This window comes from Zootoca vivipara, chromosome 3 (genome assembly GCF_963506605.1).
Source record: "Zootoca vivipara chromosome 3, rZooViv1.1, whole genome shotgun sequence".
Taxonomy (NCBI): Eukaryota; Metazoa; Chordata; class Lepidosauria; order Squamata; family Lacertidae; genus Zootoca; species Zootoca vivipara.
The window spans coordinates 104,069,404-104,091,192 of NC_083278.1; the positions used below are offsets into that span (position 1 = coordinate 104,069,404).

Genomic DNA, 21,789 nt, shown 5'->3' on the forward strand with positions numbered 1-21,789 from the left:
TTTGAATGTTCTTCACACCGCTGCAGGTAGCAAACTCCATCATCTCAACCCCATGGCATAGTGGAGGGGGCACAGGGACGGTTGCCCTGGGTGCAAAATTGTTAGGGGATACAAAATTCCAACACCTCAATACAGCGACAAGCTTCCATCGCTGGACTCCATTGAAAACGGCTTCTCCCCGTGAACCAGGAAGTGACCTCTCTGGACAACAGAACATCTCTTTTTTAAATTATCTCTGCAGTTGCAATATCTTGGGTGACGCAGACGCCAATAGGCAGTTGAATGCGCATGTGTACTCAGTCTGTTTGCCACCGTTCTCCATGCCGCCCCCAGGTGCTAGCAACCCACGCTATGCCACTGTCTCAACCCACTGCCTTACAGAGATTAAAGCAGGCACCCCCAAACTTTGGCCCTCCAGATGTTTTGGACTACAATTCCCATCTTCCCGGACCACTGGTCCTGTTAGCTGGGGATCATGAGTTCTAGGCCAAAACATCTGGAGGGCCAAAGTTTGGGGGTGCCTGGATTAAAGGTTTCAGAGAAGCCAGGGATGATGAATTTTGGGCTCTGCAGATGTTGCTCAACTTTAGCTCCACCATCCCTGAGATGGAGTCCAACAACACCGGGGGCCCAAAGTCGAAGTGCGTTGGTTTCCCATCCCTGAATAAGCCATGTTCTTCAGTTCAATAGCTTTTTAATCTATGACCTCTGGAACAAGATACCGTAGTTCCCCTGCCTTTTGTCAAGAGGACAATGGAGTACAGAGAAGTGTGCCACCTGGTGGCTGCTGTGCGTCCTAAAGGAAACTGCAGCTCTTCTGGTCATCCATTTGTTGCTTAAACCAGCCTAATCAATGGTTTGGGCGGGGTGGTAATCCAGCAATATGTGGAGGGGCACAGGCTCCCCGTGCCTGATGAAAAAGGCTTCTAAGCTGCCTTCCAAAATATATTTCCAAAATGTCACATAAAATACAACACAAAAACGAAAATCAAGATTCACAACTGAAATAGTAAAATTGGCTTATCGCTTCAAACCGTCCATTCCACCGTAAGCTTTTGAAAGCAAGATCCAGAAACAGACATCTGTTGGGAGAACACAGAGGAGTGCCTCTTTCTCCCTGTTGTTCATTAGGCTGCCGGTTGAGCTGCTTCTCCATGGAAATATTACCAAGATGGGTCAATATGACATACGGTTTGTGGGCGGAAGTCTGGGGACTCTTGCAATAACTCCTCACCCCCCCCCAAAAAAAAATCTCTTCAAGGCTGGGCAGTAAATCGATGCTGGTTCATGATGCGACAGAAGAACGAAGGACTAGATAGAACACAAAGAACATGTGTATCATTTATTTTTTAAAAAAGTTCTGTACAGGAAAAATAAAGTACCTGCAGTTAGTTGTTGGCTCAAACTTCTTTTATATAAATTTATTTATTTGGTTTTTCAGAGTAAAATTTTAGTCACACATCCAACATAGAAACAAGATTCCAATGAATCTCATGGACTTCCCTCCTCCCTGTTGTGGGTCCTATTTTTAATCATTTCCTCCTGCATCTTTTATAACAATCCAAATCTTTTACCTCTCCATTGTGTCCAAAATTCACCATTAAACCACAAGTGTTATTCCAAACCTACTAACGATTTTATTTTTTAAAAAATAATTTTTATTAAATTTTCCAATTACAAACCAATCATATCAATTATTCCAAATTATACAAATACATATCAATTAAACCAAATATTATGCCAAATCATAAAATTTTTGACTTTCCATGCTTCAAAATCTGGGGATTCTGAATACTTGCTGCCATTCTAGTCCAATTTCCAAATTCTTGTCCTTATACTCCATTATAGTCCCGATCTTTCCCAACAGTTCTTAATCCTACTAACGATTTTAACTGTTTGTGATGGTTTTCGAGATAAATTATAAATTTACCCAATTCCTTATTAAATTTATGGTCTTCCTGGATTCTTCCGGTCATTCTAGCCATTTCTTCTACCAGGTTCTTACCTTCTTTAGCCGGTCATTCAGGGAGGCTCCTGAAAGGCTGCTTTGTGCTGAAGCACAGCTGAAGTTCAAAGCACACACCTAGGCACACACTCTGCAATGGCCACACACACACAGACCCTAAACTGCAAAACTCCCTCCCCAAAGGGGTGCATGCACCAACCTTTTGCCAGACTGTGTTCCTGTTCTCATACTGAGCATGTGGGTTTCTCCATCAATGCTGTCACCCGGGCTTCTTGAGACCAACTAAGTTTGTGCACCTATAGCCTTAAAAACCCACTGTTGGCTCCCCCTGCTCAGTTCTCGTTTGCTTCTCAGCATCTCAGATATCAAAAATGCCCTGCTCTCTATTGGATGCCAAGTTTTGACTCCCACCTTCCCGGTCATTCTGAACAGAGAAGAGGTGCAAGGAGCTTGTTTGTGAGCAAGGGCATCCGCAGCTGATGGTGACTCCCCCCCCCCCCCCGGTTAATGGGGCACCCTATTTTGTGGTCCCGTTTCTCTCCCCTGCCCCGGTATCTGTTGGATACAGCACAGCACACATTTTGTTACGGGCGCCTTATCATCGAAATTCCACCGGCTCTGAAAAGGTTGGCAACCCTCAATTCCCTGCCACTGCTGCTTTAATGGGGGAAGCCATAAAAACAGCTATTATTCTCATTCATCTCAATCCAGAAGCACAGTGCAGCGCAGGCTGCATGCCTACAGGAACATCTGCGAAGACCTTCTGCCTCTATTGAAATTAATGAAGCTTCCACAGCGGATGGGAGCACTCCCAATACACATAGTTCAAATCACCTGCATTTATAAGAGTTTGCTGGATCGTGGTCCAGAAGAGGGCAACCAAAATGGTCAAAGGCCTGGAAACGATGCCTTATGAGGAACGGCTTAGGGAGCTGGGTATGTTTAGCCTGGAGAAGAGGTTAAGGGGTGATATGATAGCCATGTTCAAATATATGAAAGGATGTCATATGGAGGAGGGAGAAAGATTGTTTTCTGCTGCTCCAGAGAAGCGGACACGGAGCAATGGATTCAAACTTCAAGAAAGAAGATTCCACCTAAACATTAGGAAGAACTTCCTGACAGTAAGAGCTGTTCGGCAGTGGAATTTGCTGCCAAGGAGTGTGGTGGAGTCTCCTTCTTTGGAGGTCTTTAAGCAGAGGCTTGACAGCCATATGTCAAGAATGCTTTGATGGTGTTTCCTGCTTGGCAGGGGGTTGGACTGGATGGCCCTTGTGGTCTCTTCCAACTCTATGATTCTATGCATTTTGGAATGACTATTATGACTGTAGCCCAACTTCTCTCTTAGCAATAGGTCTTGTTTTTTTAAACTAATTCCTCCAAGAGCAGACTTTCAGGTGTTTTCTATCTCTCCCTTTCTTACACTGCTGACAGGACTGGGTAGTGCTTTTCTTGAGTACAAGGCATGTTTCTGACAAGTTTGCAGAATGTATTTCTTTAAAATAGTGATGCCTTGAAGCTAAATCTAGGTTGCCTCTAACACTGTGCAAAGAGATTGTTTTTTGTGTGTGTGTGGCAATGCCTAAACTTTGGAACTCCCTGAAAATTGACAATTGCTGTGTTTTCTTTGGTGCTGGCTTAAAACATTTTTGTTCAGTCAATGAACGTAGAATGCCGACCTGTGTTTTAATCTTTTAAGGCTAACTTCTGACTTTAATTATCTTGCGAATGTCTTCAATGCCTGTTTTTAAGCATCTTTTTAGCGACAGTTTTAAATTTTGTGCGTGGCCCCGCTTAAAGGTTTTATTAACAGACAGTATATAAATGCTGTGAAACAAATAAGGAGGCAGGACAGGATTTTGTCACAACTTTATTTCTGCCACGTTGTTTGACAGTTCACCCCTGCCCCAAGTCATGCATGAAAACAACCTGTTGGTTGTAGGCTCTCCCATCCCACCACAGCCCAGGTCAGCCGCAATAAAGCAGATGCATTTATGAAATGTCAACCTTAGTATATATTTGTTGCTTGCACTCAACAGAGAACTGCCCACTGGAGAGAGGCAGCCAAGCTGTTTTGAGCCCCAAAGTTAGAACGAAATCTTCACACAGCATTGATCTTGGAGTTTAATTCTAGGACCCTGTGTTGATGGTGCATCTTCCTCGCCTTTTGGGCATCTAAATACGGACCCGGTCTACGAAGCTGTTCTCCTCACATTTGCCCAGGCGTTCTTCTTCATTCCTAGCGCTGCCTTCACTTCACTGAACTCCAATTTGACATTGAGAGCTTCATCCTCGGGCTCCGGATCTTCTCTGATCGCCCCCTGGGGCTTTGCGACGACCACGGGAAGCGGGCCGCGTTCTTCACGGAATTCCACGACGTAGAGGCCTTTCTTATTGGCTAGGCTTTCGTGAGTTTCCTAGTTGGGGAGGGGAGAGGAGGGGAAAGACAAACATTTAAGCCACAAGTGGCCTGATCCATCCAATTTCAAACCTTAACCATCTGCATAGTTGGCTCTAAGGCTTTAGTGGCGAGATTGGCAAGTCCCCCTTTTTTTTCCCTAAACAAGAGAAGGGACGCTTTAGGATCCAGCAAGGATCTGCATGTGACTCAAAAACCGTTTTGTCTCATCCCTGTGACTCCCCCCCACCCTGGCTCAACCCATGACCTATTCGGGCCCCTCCTCCCCCCACCCAGGGCTCCACTCGGCCTAGTCTGTAAAGTAGAGCCGAGGCCTAGTGTGTAGGCCTTGGCTCGGCCTAGTATGTAAATGCGAGCCGAGGCCTCCGCCCTGTACCTCCATTCCTTGGCCCCCACCCTTGGAAAAGGAACTGTCAGCTTCTGGGTTCTATTTCCCAGCATGCACTTTGGGGTGAATTGTGTGTTCTGAAACACGGGGTTTTGGGGTTTTTACATGGCCCAGGTATGACACCTGTGTCTTAGGCTACTCTCTTATTTGTATGTGGCGTTGTGTCCAAATTTCAACGCTATCGGTCAAGCGGTTTCGTTGAACGTTAGAGAGGAACGGACATGCCCAGTTTACATTTTTAAATATATAGAGATGTAACTAAAAACATCCAGGTAATATAAAACCAGAAAGAAAGCAAAGAAAAAGATTGTTTTCTGCTGCTCCAGAGAAGCGGACACGGAGCAATGGATTCAAACTTCAAGAAAGAAGATTCCACCTAAACATCAGGAAGAACTTCCTGACAGTAAGAGCTGTTCGGCAGTGGAATTTTCTACCAAGGAGTGTGGTGGAGTCTCCTTCTTTGGAGGTCTTTAAGCAGAGGCTTGACAGGCATATGTCAAGAATGCTTTGATGGTGTTTCCTGCTTGGCAGGGGGTTGGACTGGATGGCCCTTGCGGTCTCTTCCAACTCTATGATTCTATGAAACTCAAAACCATTCTTTTTGTTTTTTCAAGTCTCGTGATCAGCTCAATTAGCATGAATAAAGATTAAGGCCGGTGCCCTAATAAGCCTTAACTGTGAGAGCCGGTGTTCTCAGGAAGGATTGAGTGCACGATCCCTCAGAACCTGGACTGGTTTACACACAACACTAAGCTAAACCATGGCTTCGTGGAAACCCAGAGAGGTAACTGAAGCTGCTTTGCTCCTCTCTTGCCAGGCTGTTGCACTAACAGTTAATTATAGAATGACGCAATGCATGATTCCAACCCCCAGTGCATCATCTCTTAACCATGGAGAGCAAACTTTTTGGCAGAGGGCAATTTAGAATGCAAAGTGGCAATCTTGGCTCCCCAACTGACATGCATAGGATTGTACTGTAAAAAAACAAACCATGAGCCACCCTGGATAAGACCGGGCACGTCTTACCTGTTTCGCTAATCCCTTGAAGAGCGCTCGGGTGACATTCAGTAAATTCCTGGATCCATAAACCTTGGCGTACATGTCTTGAATCCCAATAAGTTTGCACATGGTAATGATAGCTCGGTGGCAGTGAAGACCATATCCTGGGGGGAGCAGTTAGTGAGCATTAAAGGAGCCCAGTAAAATAATTACTAAACAATTGCTTTTGGCATGGAATTGCACTACAAATCACACCATTTTTAAAATTAAATTATATTTATTAGCATTTTCAACTTAAGATTTCATTCACATCATCATATTACATCATAATACCATATAAAAGAGAACATAAGAAAAAAAAAACAGAAAAAAGGGGTGGGGAATTTTCAAAAAGAAAAAACAAAAAACCAATCTTGTATTAATACCTCTGTCATAACTTCGACTTCCCCGTTCCTCCCTTCCCGAGTCTAGTTATATCCCATATTAGCAATTTTCATAATTAAATGATTCCAAAATCACACCATTTTGAACCATCACAATTTGCACCTGAGCCTGAGATGGGTACAGATTGGCCAGGGGCTCCAAAACGTGATGAAACCGCCCAGTCAATTCCAATTTACCTTCTCTCCGCCCCTGCTGTCACTAAACTCTTTTGCACAAGTGTTTAAAACTGCGGGCCAGAACATTAGTTAAGTGAATCATACTTTATTTATACCAGAGTCCATACTGAACCACCGCCTGCCCAAATATAGCTTGCAGAGCTCCAGAGCCTAGACCAGGCACCCCCAAACTTCGGCCCTCCAGATGTTTTGGACTACAATTCCCCTCATCCCTGACCACTGGTCCTGTTAGCTAGGGATCATGGGAGTTGTAGGCCAAAACATCTGGAGGGCTGCACTTTGGGGATGCCTGGCCCAGACCTTCTTACACATCAGAGAATCGGACCCTAATCAGAGATGCACACAGACAAGGGCGTAGCCAGGATCAAAACTAGGGGGGGTAAGCCATGATCATTCAGGGGCGGGGCCACAAAGTGGGAACGTGGGCGGGGCTACAGGGCCAGCTGGCCTGACGACATTGTGGTGGCGGCAGCGGCGGCAGCGGCCACCTTGTGCTTCTGGGGCTGGCAACGGCGGCGGCTACCCTGCTTGGCTGGAGAGGACAGGAGGGTCGGGCAGGCAAGAGGGGGTGACAGGGTGGGCGAGGGCAAGGCAAGGCACGGCCGCAGTCACGACGGCTCCGAGGCGTTGCTGCATATCAGCATAATATTTCAACCATGTTGTGGGTTCAAGCCCCACCTTAGGAAAAAATTCCTGCATTGCAGGGGGTTGGACTAGATGACCCTTGTGGTCCCTTCCGACTACAATTCTATGATTCCATTGATATATTACCATAGCATATGCATCATTCTGCTTTCTTGAATTGTCCTACTCCTAGGCATAGCAGCCAAATCCTAGAGGCCTAGGTGCCTCTCCCCCCCCCCCCAATTACTGGTAAATACCGTATTTGAAAGAGTCACCCCCCCATTTTGATGGGCTTTCTATGTGGGGCTTATCTGCCCCCCCACCCAGTATTTTATTAAGGATGGAAGAGGGAGGGAAGGAAGGAATAATAGAGAGAGGGATACCTCATATTTGTGGGTGCCTCTGGGTGATGCTGTGAAGCTGGAACTCTGCAGCAAGAGGATGGGAGGGTCGGGCAGGGGAGAGGGGGTGGCAGGGCAGGCGAGGGCGAGGCAAGACAGGGCCGCAGTCTCGATGGCTCCGAGGCGTTGCTGCATATCAGCATAATATTTCAACCATGTTGTGGGTTCAAGCCCCACATTGGGGAAAAATTCCTGCATTGCAGGGGGTTGGACTAGATGACCCTTGTGGTACCTTCCGACTACAATTCCATGATTCTATTGATATATTACCATAGCATATGCATGATTCTGCTTTCTTGAATTGTCCTAGGCATAGCAGCCAATTCCTAGAGGCCTAGGTGCCTCCCCCCCCCCAAAAGAAATTACTGGTAAATACTGTATTTTAAAGAGTCCTCCCCCCCCCCATGTTGATGGGCTTTCTATGTGGGGCTTATCTGCCCCCCCCCCAGTATTTTATTGAGGATGGAAGAGGGAGGAAAGGAAGGAAGAAATAGAGAGAGGGATAACTCACATTTGTGGGTGCCTCTGGGTGACGCTGTGATGCTAGAACTCTGCAGCAAGAGGAAGATACCGGTACACCTGTACAGGAGCCTTGTAAGCAGCTTTCTCTCTGCTTGATTTACAGCAGGCACGTCCAACAGGTAGATTGTGATCTACCAGTAGATCACTGGATGTCTGTGGTAGATCACTGCTAGATCACTGGCACCCCTAAAAAAAGCTCACCCAAATTTTTCCTCCTCCCTAAAAAAAGCTGAACTATGACCTGAAGCCCTAAACAAAAATGGGCCTCCCTCCCTCCTAAAAGAAGCTCAACAAGTTTGACCTAAACCCCCCAAAACAGGGCTTCCCTTCCTTAAAAAAACTCAACAGCTTTGACCTGAACCCCCCAAAAGGGGGTAGATCACTCCCAGTTTTTAACTCTGTGAGTAGATCAGAGTCTCTTGGGAGGTGGCCACCCCTGATTTACAGTATACAGATGCAGGAGGAGGGGCAGACTGGAACACCAATGCTTTTTATAAACATCACTGTGTCTATCAAAGCTACAGCCCCCCCCCCTTCTTATTCACTTCCTTTTAGCCTTGCAGGGCCACCTTAGTCAAATTGAATCCTCTGCACCCTCATTAAATCGCCAATAGAACTGTTAATGCGATCCCTGAATGCCCATTAACAACTCCCACTGAATAACAATAGGGTGAATAGGGTGGACCTTGCCTGAAGGGATATTCTGCTCCATTGTCTTAACTGCTTAAGTACTGGTAGCACCTTTGCTTTATTTATTTGATGTGTTTTTGTTACAGCTGTGTTCCCGCCCCCAGCAAGTGGAGAGCTGCTCTTGCTAAAGCAAAGCCCTTTCCACTTCAGTTTTTGGAGGGGCAAAGTATTGGTTATGGTCTGTAAAATACAATAATTTTTTGCTTCTAGGGGGGGCAGCTGCCCCCTCCTGCCCCCCCCTGTCTACACCCATGCACACAGATTTGGGCTGCGATGTTGAGTAGACCTGAGACAGGGAAAGAACAAGAACCACAGGAACGGAGAAACTATGTATTCTTCCTTAAGGCCTGTAAGAGGTTTTAATTCAAGCCAGAAGGCCATGGCACGGTGCACTGTATCACCTTCTGGAGGCGTAGGAGAGAAGGAAGAGAGAAAGAGAGAGCAAAGTCCTATCCAAATATTGCACAGCATGGAGATTAAGTGCATGTCTTCCCCCCCTCCCGACACATTTATACCAACTGCACAACATGAGATTTATAGCGAGGTTTTTATAGGCCTCCCAATTAAGGACACTACTTAAAAGGCATCAGCCACAAGTGATGCAAAAGGAGGATGGCCCTTCTGAAATAACTGTGCTTTGGCGGAGCAAACACTCCCATTGAGCTGATCTTGGTAACAGTCTGGGTAGCTAGGAATGAGAAGCAGAACAGTGCAGGCTGTGAGAATATGTCTGAGGAGCGGCCAGAGCTTTCAAGAAGCTTAAAATGGGAAGCTTGCATGATGGACTTTATGGAACTTGCCGAACTGACAGGGAGACTCCACGACCAGGAAGAAGAGATGGTGGAAGAAGAATGGAAGAAATTTAAATTATATTTGAAAAAAATATGTAACATTTAATATTTTATAAACCTTAAGGAAGTTGAAATAGGTTTTCGGGGTAGAATTAGGAATTATGTTTTGTGTTTTAGTTTTTGTATATGAATAAGGGTGATAAGTTTTTAATATGGATAATATTTTGACTTTAATTTTTAATATGGGAAACTGCTAAAGATGATTAAAATTGAAATTCAGATTTTTTTTGGGGGGGGGGGACTCGGGGAAGTCACCAAAAAGAGGTAAAGAAAAAGTATGAAATTGTAAGATTTATTACGTGTTGTTTGTTTTTTGTGTTTTGTTTGTTTGTCTGTGTTCTTATAAAACGAATGAAATTTATTTAAAATAAAATAAAATAAAATGGGAAGCTTGCTACCAAAGCGACAGGATTTTGAATGGCATTCATTAATTTGGGTGGGAGGCAACGTGCTTGTTAACGGGAACAAGGCGACTTATTATTGAAAGCATTGTTCACTGCTTTGTTGCTAAGCAAACTCCCTGCGCTGCTTTCATTTGTCATCTGAATATGCCACTTGCTCAAAGCTTTTTTATTCTAGTTACAGGTAAGTAGCCGTGTTGGTCTGGTATAGTCGAAACAAAATAAAAAAATTCTTTCCAGTAGCACCTTAGAGACCAACTAAGTTTGTCATAGGTATGAGCTTTCGTGTGCATGCACACTTCTTCAGATACACTGAAACAGAAGTCACCAGATCCCCACATATAGTGAGAGGGTAGGGAGGGGCCGGACATTCTATACAAAATCTCACAGTAGCTGTCTTAATACAAAAGAATTTCAGAAATAGACTGGAAAGAGAAGTTGCTGAACTGCAATTTATCACCAAACTTAAAATAATGGAGAAACCTGGTCTAAATAAAGACATTGCATTTGGTCTTACAGGAAGAATTTACGACTGTTTACGATTGGTCCCACAGGAAAAGCAAGGGGTGAGATGGTTAAAGATAGCTTTATCATGTAGAATGAGATAAGAATCCAATGTCTTTATTTAGACCAGGTTTCTCTTTCTGAAATTCTTTTGTAATAAGACAGCTATTGTGAGATTTTGTATAGAATGTCCGGCCCCTCCCTACCCTCTCACTATATGTGGGCATCTGGTGACTTCTGTTTCAGTGTATCTGAAGAAGTGTGCATGCACACGAAAGCTCATGCCAATGACAAACTTAGTTGGTCTCTAAGGTGCTACTGGAAGGAACTTTTTTATTCTGCAAATCTGGTCCTACAGGAGGCTAAGGGAACTGCAATTAGTCCCGGATCCTCTGGCAGTTCATTTTCACCTTTGGGAGGGAAGGGAGCTCTAAGCCTCTCTCCCCATGACTTTGAAGCCAAGAGAGCTAGGTAACATAGGCCCTGTTTTGTACACTGCTGCCACTATTTCATGTTTAAGCGCTGCAGGATGTGCGTTAGATACCATAATGTCAGTGATATGAAGATTGCTTTTCGAGGCATGATTCGGTTATGAGACAGAAGAATGCTGCTGGAGGCAAGCAGGCAGATGGAGCTGGATATGTTTAGCCTAAAGAAAAGAAGAACTTAAAAGGGAGGGGAGAGATGATAATGCTTTTTAAATATCCGAAGGGCTGTCATGCAGAAGATGGGGTGGACTTGGTCTCTATTGCTCCAGAAAGCAGGACTAGAACCAGTTTGGCAATTGCAGAGAAGCAGACCCCATTTCAACACACACAGAGAGGAATAGAGGTCAGTGGCAGAGCACATACAGGAAGTCCCCAGTCCAGGACTTAGAATCTCCTGTTGACAGGTGTGTCTTCTCTCTTTACCCAATATATTATTCTCTTTATACGTTACTTAATTTAAACATATCACCAAATCAGATTTCATACCTTCTTTTGTTAAATAATCCTCTAATAATTTCCATTCATTTTGAATTTTCTGTTTAGGGATATTTCATATGGAGGCTGTCATTTCGGCCAGATTCATATATTCTATTATTTTGATTTGCCAATCATGCACCGTTGGGATTAACAAAGATATGGATGAAAAGCAAGTAAAAAGAGGAAATTAAAGAAATTAAAGAAATCGGTATACAGATAATCGGAAGTATCTTTTTGAAATTTGTCCCCCCCCCCTCTTTATCTTCCTTTTCTTTTGTTTTTCCTTTCTTTTTTTCTTTTCTCCCCCCCCCCCTTTCTTTTTCTGTTTTCTGTGCTTGTATTTTCTTTTGGAACCTATTTGGAATATGATTTGTGTTATACTATGATTGTGTTACATTATGTAATAGATTGAACAGGAAAAAGGAATGGACGGATGGATGTAAATTTAATTTGAGTATGTTTGAATATGAAGTGGGTGCTTATGCTTACGTTTATGTCCATATTTATATCTATATTTATGTTTGCAATTCTTTTTTGCGATTCCCCCCCCCCTGGTTTATTTCATTTTTTCTTTTGTATTTTGTAATGTTATTTTATGTATTGTTTTAAAATTTGAAAATAAAGATCTTTTTAAACTTAAAAAAAAGAAGAAGAATCTCCTGTTGAAAGGGTCGCAGGGAGCAGAAAAACCTTGGCTGGAGACTCTTGAGAGCTGCTGCCAGTCAGGGTGGACAATACTGGGGAAGTGGACCAAGCAGCCTGGACTGGGGAAGCAGCTGATCATTTGCCGCGCAAGCTGGCCAATTCGCACCCGCTAAGAAATAACTCGCAGAAATGCCGTTTTTGAGTCCAAAGATGGAAAACGCGGAGCTTCCGAAATGGCAAATGTGGGACCGCTACCAAATGGAACTCTTGATAAATGGCCTTTCAGATATCGCTCAGACGTAATTATGTCGAAAACCTGATTCCATCTCCAAGCATGAAATTGATACTTTCTCAAAACAGCAGAGCAAATGGCTTTAGATGGCTATCGCTTGTTTTTCAATTATAGGGGTGGGGTGGGGGTGTGGAAAGGAGGGGAAAAAAGAGGGAAATATTAGCACAGAAAAGCCTGTGGCCTGCTAATAGACTTCCTTTCCTCCATTTACTGAGCACCGAGCTTGCCCTGCAGACTGGAATAATCTCGAAGAGCTGTCTTAATGGCTTTTTAATAAAATGCATTAGATCACACTTGGGTTTTTAAAAGATTTATTGGCCTGAGAGTCACATGAACTAGCACGAGTTAGAGAGGGCTGGGTCATTCTAAGCAAAACCCCCAGCACAGAACCATGGAATTGTTGAGTTGGAAGGGACTCGAGCGATCATCTAGTCCAGCCCCCCCGAATTCTCATTTAAAATGGTAACAGATTGTAAATCTGCAGGAACAATCAATGTAATGTTCCAGAAAGGAAGGAGACTTGAGGTTCCCTCTTGCATCCAAACCCATCTAAAAACACTGATAAAAGAAAGCACTTCTTCACGCAGCGAACAGCTGAACTACGGAACTCGCCCCTGCAAGAGGGAGTGACAGCCACCCACCTGTATGGCTTTTAAGAGAGGATTAGACACATTCATGCTATCAATGGCTTCTAGTCATGGTGGGTGTGTTGTAATAGTTCCACTGTTAGAGGTCATATGCCTCTGAAAACCAGGTGCTGATAAACACGAGCGAGCAGAGTGCTGTTATGCTCAGGTCCTGCTTGCAAAAAGGGTCCTGTGCGAAAAAGGGGCTGGACCAGATGGGCCATTGGCCTGATCCAGCAGGCTCGCCTTGTGTTCTTATTGTTGGAGATTCATTCCCCGTGTTTGCTGCCATGGGATTGTTGTCTGTCACATGATGGTGTATGTTTTCATTCCACAGTGGGAAGTGACGAAGACAGACAGGATGTTTGCGTTACTGTGTTTCCTGAAATGGGACTATTATACTTTGTTCATTCTCTTTGCTGTCTGATGCTAGAGAGAGAGGGAGCCATGTTGCAGTGCTCCGTGTGTAAATAAAAGTAGATTAGCCAAATGCTGTGCTACTGAGTTCTGTTACGCAATTGCACAAACTTTGCGGATCCCTAAGTGTGCTGATGTCTCCAAGGCATCAGTCGCTGTGATGTTCGGGCTGGAGAAAGCTTGTGAAGCTCCCGAACGAACTACTAGGAGGGAGAGAACATGCCAGCCAGGCATATGTCCCTACCAGGGTCCTACTCGAGAGTAGGAGATCCTGACACTTATGAAGTGCAAATTTCTTACCCTGGCAATCCAACACCTGTGCCATGAAAACCTGAATTCTGCAACTGGTGGCAATGACACAAACTGAACGTTTTACGCAATTAGTTCTTTCGCTAGTCTTGGGGGAGGCCGTGAGAACTGCCCCTCCACCCATGGCCAACTACTAGAAATCTTACTTAGCAACCTCTCTTGTATCCGAGGTTTCAGCAGGCAGTGCTCACATGCTTACAAGTCTGTTTTTGCAATCGTAAGGATTAGAATTTTGCTTTTTACTCCCCTGCAAAAAACCAAGGAGGGACAGAGATTCTCGGGAAGTTGAATCCCACACCCAATGTCACATGCCGTATTTTCCTGTACAAAAATTACAACAGACACACAACCCTGAAAAGGAAAAAGGGCTGTGTTTTGCTCTGGAATAATTTTTCATGAGGTTAAGAGGAGTGGGGGCACTCACTTTACAATCAGAGCTACACTGGTGTGGTTTGTGTGACTTTCCATTTGTATGACCCTTCGCATTTTGGGAAGGCATGAGATATATTTTTCGGTCATTTCTGAAATACTTCAATCAGTTGTGCCAGAAGAAAGACCCCAAAAGGTGAAAAACGCATTGGATCAATAAACCCTGCTGTACTGGTTTGTTCTCCATATTCTTGCATTCGCCGCCTTCCCCTCTTCCCTTCCACGAGATGCTCCAGCAGAATTAACGTTCAAGAGACAGCAAGAGAAAACGCGTTTCATTGCACAGGTGAAGGAGTTCACAGTCAACAGAACGATGCCCGAGGCATCAGGAAGGATGAGCAATAAAACTTCCACTGCCACCCCGACCTTCCACATATGGGAATTCTTAATGCTTCCATTTGTCAGCTTGCGACAGCACTCCTGACCTAAGCTCTGCGCATTCAGCATTGCCGCCTGCCCACTGAACTTACGGGGGAATTAGAAATGCTGAAAAACTGAGAGTGCTGGGCTTCAATCCGGACAGAGTGACTGTTTCACGGTACAGGAAAGGTTATGTTAAGAAAAGAACACTGACCGCACCAATTTGGACAAGAGCGCTTCTAAATTCCGCATCCGTTGCAGCTTTCACTTACCCTTGTTCTGCTTCTTCATCCGGATGGTTGTTTTCTTAACAGTGCTCGCAATATCATGATAAACTAGAAGAAAAAGTAAATGTTACAGTCAGAAGAGTGCTGCTGGGTTGGACCGAAGGCTCATCTAGCTCAGCATGAACAGAGGATCGAAGTGCAACAGCCCACTCCCCAGCAACTGGCATTCAGAGGCAAACTACCTCTGATACTGGAAGTAGTACTGCAATTCACTTTCAAGTGCCAAATGTTCAGAGTATGGTACATGAGATAGTGGCATCTGAACTGGTCCAGTATTCCTGCAAGGCAGGGGGTTGGTCTAGATGACCCCTGGGGTCCCTTTGAACTCTACAATTCTATAAGAAGAAGTAATGCAACTAGATGGCTTTTAAAACCTTAGGTACAGTCGAAAACCTTGCAACTTACTTGTGTGATCTTCGTATCTTTCGATATAGTGCAAATAGTGGATAGCTCTGTTCTTCGCCTGGGGGGGGGGGAGAAATCCAAGAGGACACTTTTCATTAAGAAATGATTATGTCAGATGACTGTTTCCATTTTATGGCGAGATCAAATTTAAGATAAAAAGGAAGCGGCTCAAAAATAGAGCTATTTCTGCCAATTACGTACTGACCTGAAATGTAATTAGCTGGATAAATTAAAAGGGATCAAAATGCTATTATAAAGTACCACAGACTATGCCCAACCAAACTTGCCAGCCTACCTGCCCACACTGGAAATGTCACCTATTTGGGGGTCTAAAAGGAACAAGGGAGGACAGGAACTGGAGGGGGAGGCAATCTACAACACAGCTATGCCCTCCTTTGGCAAAAGAGAGCAACAGATCCCCAACTGGTTTGAGGCTGGCCTAGGTTTCCAGTGTCCTTCACATGGAACATAGGAACCTGCCTTCTACTGATCAGACCATGAGTCTATCTAGCTACAGCACCATCTACGCTGACTGGCAGTGGGCCTCCGGCAGGGAACCTTTCCCAGTCCTACCTAAAGATGATAGGGATTGAAAGTTGCAAGCGTTGCAGGTGCTCCCATCACTGAGCTACATCCCACCCACCCCGTCCCCCCAGTATGTTCTCATGCCGGGACAGAACCACGGCACCGTGTGCATTTTATGCAGAAATGCCAAGCGAAGGAAGACCAGATTTGAAGATTTGATGTTTACTTTTCAAAGGACATACTTTCCTCAATGCAATCATCCTGTCCGTTGCTTTTCCCAGTGCAAAACCTGGGGGATGCAAACAGATTGGTTAGTAGACAAATGCCACACGTGGAAATCTGCAAAGCACTTGCAAACAAGGAGGCCTCCTCATATCTCCGCACTTCACCCCACCGATGCAAGTGGTGAAGTGCTTTTGCATTTTCAGCTTTGCTCCCCCCCCCCCCCCCCGGCAAGGATGCTAAAACTGTCCAGAAATGTGCTCAAGGAATCAGGTGGCAGTTGCGAAATTCTTCACCTCTCCCTTCCGTCTGTGGAACGGCTTGCCAGCTTTCACAAAAGGGAGAAAAAACCTTACTAAATGTGCCCTTGGCACTTGATCAATCTACTTTCCATGCAATTAAACGGCACAAGTCTTGGCTTTCATGAAACAGTGTGCCACCGGGAACCACAGAGCGTAATTATAGAATTGTGGTATTGGAAGGGACCCCCTGCAACGCAGGAATCCCAACTAAAGCATCCATGACACATGGCCACCCAACCTCTGCAAATTAAAAGCAAAGGACCCTGTATTAATCTACACCCCGAGAACACAGCCAATGAGGGTGGCTTTGCTGCTGGGCTGTAATCTTGGCAACAGCATTAGATTCTTACTCTCCGAGGAAAAATAAACTGGTGTCTGGTGGTGTATTTTAGAAGCTGCTGCAAGAGAAGTTCGTATTTAACAACGTTCCAGAGAAAATTGCTGACAGTCAAGAAAAAGCCCGCTTATCAGCAGTCTTTTTAAACAGGGGCAGCCAAACTTCGTGTGCTGCAAAAGCCGAACTGTCCTTTCGAGTCAGAGGGCAGGAAACAGCCTTCCACTCTGGGGCAAAACACTCCTCTCCTGACCAGTTCCTTGGCCTTTCCACGCTTCAGGCAACACTCTGTTCTATCTCCTTGTAGAAAGTCTCCCCCTTCCACCCCTTGGGTGATGAAGATCGAAAATAACTTGGGCATGCAACACGGAAGATGATAGACAAAAGCGCACATTCAAGGGCTGCGGCCAACACAGAGCACAAACACTGGATGGAGACGCGCACACAAAAGAAACAGACGCAACTGAAAAGAAGTTATAGAAAAATAGTGGGTAGTTACGGTTATGAAACGAACAAAAGCTGCCCCCTGAGAATGAAGTGCTCACTTACCAGCAATTCCATTTCCATTTCCAACCGCCACCAGGGCACTGATAGATCTTTTCCTTCCTTCCTTGGCTGTCATATTAAATACACTTTTCAACTGAAAGAGAGAGGGAGGGAGGGAGGGAGAGAAAAATGCAGGCAAGGTTTAAGATTGTTTATAAGTTAAAATAAAAAGGATGCTTGTGGTAAGGTAAGACTGTTCTGATGGATGCAGCCTCTTTGCAAATCAGCATTCATCATTTTGACAGTTCTCTTGACACGAGTGGGTTCTTGGGAGCACTGTCATTTTCTGAGTGTGTGTGTGGAGGAGGAGGACAGGCAGATGGGAGACTCCTATGCTGCCTTCCTAAAATGGTATGGAGATCTATTTGGCCTTGTGTGCATTGCATTTTATTTCCGTGTTAGGCCTTGTTTCTCTCTCCTTATTGGTGTTAAATGATTAGGTTAGTTTAAACCAGGGGCGCAGGAATCTGGGGCCCTCCAGTCCCCATCAGCCCCAGGCAAGGGATGATGGGACTTGAAGTCCAACGACACCAGGAAGGCCACAAGGTCCCCATCCCAGGTTTAAAACTCTTATTTGCACAGTGCTACCTGTTTATAGTGCTACCTGGGAACGGTTGTCCATTTGATGCTGTAAACCCCTTCGAATACCATCTTGTGGAATGGAGGCATAAGAATAAATTATATGAACCGACATGTCTGGATCTTTTTACCACCATGGAGAATTTCTGTGCACATCCGCGCACCCCCCTTTAACGTATCTCTGCATCAACACACTTCTTTTCATGGTCGCCAACGTATCAGTTCAGAATGAAGCTGTAAGGATCGTGGGGTGGTTGCTCACGAGTAACCACGCAGGACTCCAACCTGGTTATTTACAGGTTTATTGTGCATACTATATACAGTGAAGAGCAATGAGTTTCATGGCTGCCCTAGTCACCAGCAGAATCCGGGAGTGCCCGCTTCCGGTTTCTACGCCAACATAAGAACTTGGACACCCCTAGCCTCCGCCTCCCCTCCTTGCGTTTCAGTCCCCTGCGCAATTGGGGCAACAGAAGTAGCGTCTCCCTCTCTGAGCCCTCTTGGCTAAGGTGGTGCAAGGGCTCAGTCAGAGGCAACATCCTGGAGCCCTCTCTCCATGGTGCTGAACGCCTCCTTCTCCTCCCTGCTGGAGGTTTGACTGCTCTCCTGGGGGACCCCTGTAACCCAATCTCCTGCTTCCCTCCTCCCGTGGACCCTGTGGATGCCCCCTGGCAGAAACAAAGCAAGGGAAAACAATCAGATCTGTTCAGATGCACTACTATAAGGGCTGCAGGATTCCACTTGCAGAACCGAGACTAAATGCAACACAGAATTCTTCTTATTCTTGTTTAAAGTCATCCAGGACCCTGCATGGATGTACGGGCAGGAGAGCAGGCTGGTGGATGCCTTTCGTTTGATTTCTGTGAGGCCGGTTCAGTGGTTAGCCATAACCTCTCTTTGCTAAGGCGTCTGCTTGGTTAAGAAACCAGACGCGAGACATTTGAAGTTTCCTTCCCTGCAATACTTCACTCAAGCTTCACACTTCATTTCTAACCAGTGTGCTAAAGAAATATCACTGCGCAGGATAAAAAACAATAATGCGGTGAGACATCAAACCCTGCTCTATTTTGCTTTCTAAGTTGACATGTTCCTAGAGTGCTCTCCCAGCGACAGGTTAACGTGCTGTGTCATTTGAGGGAGGAGATCTCAATTTATTTATTTTTCAGTTGGCAGAACAGATTCTGCTTGAATCAGCAGCGGCAAAGACTTGTGTGCTAAAATGCAACTGATGGGAGCTAGAGAACTGCCACCAGATTTCCAGAACAAAGAAGACAATGTATTTATTTAGATTTTATATGCCAGCCTTCATGACTGATCCCAGAGTGCATCTCTGTCTGTCTGTTGTTTTGCTTAGCTCCAAGCTTTTCTGATCAATGTTGGCTTGTTCTGAGGCCTTTTTGCTAGATGAAAGGAGGTCTTACTTTGAACCAGTCCCTTCACGTTCTGAAGGTGTTTGTAGCCATTCTCCTACAAACCAGTCCTTTGGGGCTTTGGCCTGTAAACAACTTGGAACAGATTTTGGCTTCTAGCTTTTGCTTGTTCCCAGGTGAGCTTTACACTCACAATTGTCTTACTCAGAGTAGATCCACTGAAATCAATGGACCTGTTAATAAACAGGTTAATAAACATTAATGTCAATGGGCCAACCTTTGTCGAGCCTAGTTGAATACCACCCACTTATTTTTTCCCCTTCCCCAAGATTCATTCATGTATGAGCATCAAAATAACGAAGAGAAATCGGAAGCACAGCACAGCAAATCTACTGTACAGACGTACCTTGGTTCTCGAATGTAATCTATTCCAGAAGTCCGTTCGACTTCCAAAACGTTCGAAAACCAAGGCGTGGCTTCCAATTAGCTGCTGGAGCTTCCTGCACTCACTCGGAAGCTGTGGAAGCAGCGTCGGACATTCGGGTTCCAAAGAACGTTCACAATCTGGAATACTCACTTCCGGGTTTGCGGCATTCGGGAGCCAAAACGTTCGAGTCACAAGGCGTTCAAGAACCAAGGTACGACTGTATATTTTGGAAAGTTGGTTGCTTGTTGGCTAAGTATTTGGACACCTCTTAAGAATTTTGGTTCCTGAGATAAAGCAGCCGGTTTCCCCTCTATATTTAGACACAAATGGGCCCCGTTGTAAACCAAGACAGCAGGCTGATCCTTTCAAAACTGCACCAATTTTTGTGTTTCTTTGAATCCCCAAACAATGGTAGATATGAGGCTGCTAGTCTCTTTCATAAACCAAAATGGTCACTACCCCCTCTGAAGGAAATGAAGAACCTCATTGTTGCTACCCATTTATTTTCAAGTGTAAGACATGCTCTGCTTCCTGCAGATCTGGATGCTAGGATCTTCTCTGCTTCAGAAATGAGTACTCACCAGCAACGCACAATTTCCGATACCAGCCTTTGTGCAATGGAACTGGAAGGAGCATTTGCTGAATCATTCAGATTAAATAGACACATTTCCTAGCTGAATTAAACTAACCACCCCCCCAGCTTCATCCAGCACCCAGCAACCGTATCCATAAAGTTAACACCTCCCCCTCAAAACACGGCACATCAGAAGCGTTCTTGATGATGATGTGTTTCTAGGATTCTGCACTGCTTAGAGATGCCGTAACAGGGCACCACGCCTAAATGTACGCAATGATATGAAGCAGGCTGCACGTGCATTCTTTGTAGCTGCAGGAGGGAGGAAAAAGTAAAGGAAAAGATCAACCCGAGGGAGGATTTCAGCAGATATTATCTGCTGACCTTTGCCAATGAGATCCATGCATCACCGGTGCTGTTTCAACAGGAGCACAGCTGAATCAACAAGTACTCTGCTACTGGAGAGTCTGCATTTGGCTCTCCCGATAAGCTATCTGGACAACCCAGATCCATGGGAAGTCTGGGTTTTATTACTACGAAAGCTTTTCTCCTTTATTTTTTAAGCGTTTACTGGTAGATATCTGACGTTCATAGGCTGATTTATGGGAGGAAGACAACCCTCAAGGCAAGAAAAAGGAGCTTTTTGAAAATCCCCTCTCTGCACACTTGGGTCACTGCGGAAGAGTACTGCTCTCGATTTCCGAACTGGGCTAAGAGATTGGGAGCAGCATAAGGAGACACAGGATCACATGCTCTCCAGCATGACCCGCCCCCCCAACTCAAGGCACAGTCAAGGGTTACATCAATAACTCCACAATAGCAACTGCAACAAGATAAAAACTACCTAGTTTCTACAATAACACAAGCAGCCTGGTTTCTCTTTACTCCTCTTCTCCACCTACCAAAAAACCTATGTGTACGACCTAAGGATGGAAGCAGACCCAGCCAACAGCTAGATTATTTTCAAATACAGCGGTGGGGGAAATCAACATTTGACTGATACTTGGAAACAACAGCTGTTTTCTCCTTCTTCTCAGCATCTGCAGATCCAACCAGAAGCCTGCATAGCACCTAATAGAACCTCATGCAAACACCGGCGATCTCTTTCCGACATTGCATTTAGTCACTCACAGCCCTTGGGATGCAAACTCCACAATTTCAACACCAGCCACTACCCCTTGCTTTGCTTAAAGGTAAAGGTAAAGGGACCCCTGACCATTAGGTCCAGTCGTGACCGACTCTGGGGTTGTGCGCTCATCTCGCATTATTGGCTGAGGGAGCCGGCGTATAGCTTCCAGGTCATGTGGCCACCATGACAAAGCCGCTTCTGGCAAACCAGAGCAGCACATGGAAACGCCGTTTACCTTCCCGCTGTAGCGGTTCCTATTTATCTACTTGCATTTTTGACGTGCTTTCGAACTGCTAGGTTGGCAGGAGCTGGGACCGAGCAACGGGAGCTCACCCCGTCTCAGGGATTCGAACCGCCGACCTTCTGATCAGCAAGCCCTAGGCTCAGTGGTTTAACCAAAAGAAGAACTCTGGAGAACTCAAAGCCTTGCACGTTATCCTGCAATGTTTTGGTTACGCTAATAAAAGGATTTGCCCTAACACAGATTTTGGAAGCGACAGTGTCAATCACGGTTAATGCTAAGCAAGTTTTTCATGTCAATCAGAGCTTGAAGGTTAGGAAACCCTAGTTAAGAGGTCCAGCTGCCTATTGTTAACCAGTTTTGGAAGATGAGGAAGAATTTATGCTAGCTGTCAGGATCAGATTCCAAGGTTTGCTCTTGAGC

At 45.1% G+C, this 21,789-nt stretch overlaps 1 protein-coding gene across 1 annotated transcript in view; it reads right to left on the minus strand.

Annotated features, from left to right (window-relative positions):
• Positions 1-3,602: 3,602 nt before the first annotated feature.
• Positions 3,603-21,789, minus strand: part of MRPS5 (mitochondrial ribosomal protein S5) — a 45,638-nt gene continuing 27,451 nt past the window's right edge. The window contains exons 6-11 of the mRNA XM_035111084.2: positions 17,050-17,140; positions 15,885-15,931; positions 15,118-15,175; positions 14,698-14,760; positions 5,797-5,933; positions 3,603-4,380 (exon numbers count right to left, since the gene is read on the minus strand). Coding sequence (XP_034966975.2) covers positions 4,156-4,380; positions 5,797-5,933; positions 14,698-14,760; positions 15,118-15,175; positions 15,885-15,931; positions 17,050-17,140 — 621 coding nt within the window. The 3' untranslated portion in view covers positions 3,603-4,155. The remainder of the gene's footprint in view (positions 4,381-5,796; positions 5,934-14,697; positions 14,761-15,117; positions 15,176-15,884; positions 15,932-17,049; positions 17,141-21,789) is intronic.